This window comes from Protobothrops mucrosquamatus, unplaced genomic scaffold (assembly GCF_001527695.2).
Source record: "Protobothrops mucrosquamatus isolate PMUCROS unplaced genomic scaffold, P.Mucros_1.0 scaffold_148, whole genome shotgun sequence".
Lineage (NCBI taxonomy): Eukaryota > Metazoa > Chordata > Lepidosauria > Squamata > Viperidae > Protobothrops > Protobothrops mucrosquamatus.
This window is the reverse complement of record NW_015386224.1, coordinates 23,152-27,100: the sequence shown is the minus strand read 5'-3', so window position 1 is coordinate 27,100 and position 3,949 is coordinate 23,152. Positions and strand designations below refer to the sequence as shown.

At 34.4% G+C, this 3,949-nt stretch overlaps 1 protein-coding gene and 1 non-coding gene across 2 annotated transcripts in view; both read right to left on the bottom strand.

Moving 5' to 3' along the window:
• Positions 1-2,153: 2,153 nt before the first annotated feature.
• The window catches only part of RPS13 (ribosomal protein S13), a 6,097-nt gene continuing 4,301 nt past the window's right edge, over positions 2,154-3,949 (bottom strand). The window contains exons 4-6 of the mRNA XM_015819275.1: positions 3,412-3,581; positions 3,012-3,112; positions 2,154-2,432 (exon numbers count right to left, since the gene is read on the bottom strand). Coding sequence (XP_015674761.1) covers positions 2,399-2,432; positions 3,012-3,112; positions 3,412-3,581 — 305 coding nt within the window. The 3' untranslated portion in view covers positions 2,154-2,398. The remainder of the gene's footprint in view (positions 2,433-3,011; positions 3,113-3,411; positions 3,582-3,949) is intronic.
• LOC114922786 lies at positions 2,527-2,618 on the bottom strand. Its single transcript, XR_003810484.1, has one exon. It is a non-coding gene; the product is annotated as a small nucleolar RNA SNORD14 (small nucleolar RNA).

Sequence of the window (3,949 nt, the reverse complement as noted above, 5' to 3'; positions counted from 1 at the left end):
TCACCTACTTATGTAGAATAATATTTTGTGGAGTTAGGGATATTAATATTAGTTTACTTTTATTTGAATAGTATCCTGGGATTAGGTTTGGGAAGTCCGGGGGGTGGGGGGTGGGGTTTTTATTATAGCATTGTGATGTACTTGTGATGTGTTTCTTTTTTATGATGAAAATAATAAAAATTTATACTTGAAAAAAAAAGACATAGAGCAGTATTATACTGAGTAACTGTGGTACTGATTGGAAAGTTCAGATTATAGATCAATCAGCATTTAAGTTTTATTCCAAATTGTATTGTTCCACATACACCTGGGAATCCTTAAAGTAGAGAAAGTACATTCACAAAGATGTTACCTAAACATCTGCAAGTAAACCACCAAGAACTCTACAGCCAAAGGAACTATATGAAATCCTCTATAAGTCTCACTCCATGGTGATGCCGAGACAAGCAAATGAGCCATGCAGACATTGCTTAACTGTTAAGATTATGTGCCAAACAATTTACATGCCATTAAGTCGATGTCAACTCTTAGTGACAATAGATTTCCTCCATGTACATCTGTCCTTAACTTGTTTCTTTCAGGTTAGTTTATCCAATTAAAATTCTTTTATTCTGCTGACTACGGGGCTTTTTTCATAATCCATCTCCAATTCAGCTAAGCTTACCGCAAATGATTTTAACAGCATGGCAAACTATTCTAAAGTGATTCTAAAAGCACTTGTTATTATTGTTTCCATAACTGTGCAGAGCTAATTATAATATATACTCAGTAGTATTTACAACTTAATAGAATTGAATATGGTAAAAATCTTGAGACATTAAATGCTATGAAGCCAAGACTGTGTAACAAATGTGCTTCCTAGAAATTATAAACTTTGCATATTGAAGTTCAGATAGTTAATGATGGGGAGATATATAAAAGCTTTCAATGACAATCTCTGAACTGCTAAAGATAAACTTAACGAAGTTAGGAAAACTCGGAAAATGTCATGACCATATTTGGCTTGAGGGGCAAGTTTAGATACACACAATGACTATGCTCGTAAGAATAGTTTCTGGTAATTTATAAAATTTCTTTTGAACACACTCTAAGCAGCATATTTTATTAGGTTAAGCACATGCTAGAGGATTTATTGATCTACCTTAAAACTAAGATAGTTATTTGATCTATGTGCTCGAGAAACAAGAGCCCTATCTCTGAGAGAAAAACACCTTAGTTTTCTCTCCACACCTACACTTTGCAAACATGTGCTGAAGCTCTATTCAAAATTATTTATTTTCCAGATCTCCATCAATTTTATATAGTTGGAAGAAAAACATTCAGATAATATTATGCAATTTAATAAAAGGGCATTATAGTACTGCCCACTGTATCTTCTACAAGAATAGAAAAGACCCTAGCAGTCTCCCACACACATATAGAAAACATCTTATTGTTGTTCCCCTAAATTGAGTTGATACCTTATTGGATATTGTTGTATCCAATACAACAGCTACCAGTGATGTTTTAAGCAGGGGCAGAGACCTGTGGAATGTTGTTTAAGGGCTCAAAACAGAAAATAGTTACATTGGCAAAAGATCTGAAAACCTCACATAAGGCATTTCTGTCTTTTTCCTATATAATTCAATAGCCTGATTCTGCCTTGCTAGCTAAATTATTCTGTAGGTTCGTAACACTAGTATATTTACTCTTAAAAGCAATTAGATTAGTTTTACTAGTTCATCTGAAAGCTAATTGATTGGTAAACGTTTCTCTTGTTTTCATTAAAAATAAAAGCCAGAGGAGGGGTAAAGATAAGTGGCCCTTATTTCCATTACCATAGCTGTATTCTTAATCAAAGGGAAAATCCACTTTTTCCAAATTAAATGAAAAATCTATTCATATAATTCTTGCTTTGAAAGAATTAACTTTCAGCCTATAAAAGCCCATTTTCCCCACTCCCAATATGGGCAAAGAAGCATTTTGAGATTGGTCCTTCTGTACAGATATTCCTTCATCAAAAACCATTTACTCTAACTGAAAACAAATATAACTGAGAAATATAAGCACTTCTGATTTTAGCCTGAAGCAACTTCAAGCCATCCATTTTCATTAATGCTGTCTCCCAGACAGCACAGTATTTGATAGGAAAAATTTCAATACAACACTCAATGTGTACATGGTTTTTAAGAACCTTTAGTAAATGTATATGAAACCCAAAATATTTGCAGGACAACAGCAGCTTTAAAGGACTCAAATTATATTATCAAGTGGAAAAAAAATCCAGACGCTTTTATTGATGTAGTAAACGTGTTAACTTATCCTTCCAATTTTAAATAAGAAAGCAATGACATGGCTCTGAAGTAGGCATAACACGATTACAAGATGGTTTAGATTCCCATGGTCGTAATAAGAATTTTTACGCAACCAGAGCAGAAGCCGTGGATGATTCGCTGCAGAAGAAGAGAAGAACAATTTAGCAACTTCATCAAAATGACATCTTGTGGCATCAACCAGATTACACTTAAATTTATCATCTACAGCAGCTCACTCAGACATCCAAGGAAGGACGAGCCAACACAAAGGAAAAACCTTTCTGGTGGAAACTACGAATGGTTGGAAAACTGTCATCACAGTGAGCAACCTGGAACTGGACTTAAATGTAAAAAAAAACTGAAGCAAAGCTCAGTAGTCATATTAATGGGATTAATACTTATATCATTTCCTCCCAATATTCAACTGCTATACTTTTCCATAGTACAAATCAGCAGCAACTTCTGAACAGGTATAAACTGAATGTATCTTAATGCACCCCAAATGTATTCATTACAATCAACAGACTTACATACAGAATAGTTAGGAAGTATTTCAGAAAAGCCACTGCTGTGCTTACATCCCAAAAATTGCTTCACTTTATAATAGCATTCCTTACATAAATATAACATCTATAACATTAAGCAGAGGAACAGAAAACTCCTGCCAACATTAAACAATATATAGCCATATTGTGACTGACAGCAAAATATACTTACTACTTCCAATTAGGTGGGAGTACTCTCTTGGTCTTATAGTAACGAGCCAGCCTATGAATTCTGCTCTCAATCAAAATAAGACGGAATTTGGCATCTTTATCCTTCCAACAAAAAACAAAACATTTTCAAATACTGTTTTGAGAGGCAGCCTAGGAAAAATCTGTTTTGTATTTTCTTTGAATAATAATGCAGTACTCCTAACCAATCATTGTGCTTATTTCCTTTCTCCTAATTCACCAGAGCAGATCTACAGAAAATATAGTATGTTTCAATGGTGCCTATTCCACTAGCACCAGGATCATAGATACAATCCAGCATTTAATGTAATTGTATTTTATTTACTGTAATGGTACTATCTTCTCAAAAGTAAACCACCGCTCAAATTTTTCTGCTACTTTACCTTGCGGTTCCTCTCAAGATGCTTGCGGACAGCAACTGCTTTCTTGATTAAGTGGTAAAGATCTTCTGGGAGATCAGGGGCAAGTCCCTTGGATTTAAGAATCCTCAGAATTTTGTTACCAGTCACAAAACGAACTTGGGCAACCCCATGCGAGTCCCTTAGTATTACACCTGAAACCAAATAAAGCACTTTTGGAAGTACTGCAATTTTAAAGTACCCTAAGTTTAAACGTGTTAATTCATTTGGACCTCCAAGAAGCATTAGCTACCATAAAGATTTCTGTAGGACCGCAAAAGATAGCTTACAGCCTGCATTGTAAGGCAGTCCAGTAAAAGCTATAAAATGTACAATTTTAGCAGCAGCAATGATATTTGAAGGCATTAATCAATTCAGTAATACCTTAAATAAAAGTAGGTTCTAAGATTTCAATTATATTAATCATCAGAACTTTATTGAAGGAAAAATATCTTATTTGACTGGATAAAATACCAGTTTATACCCCCTGCAACCAATAAAGCATTTGGGATGTGTGTGTGTG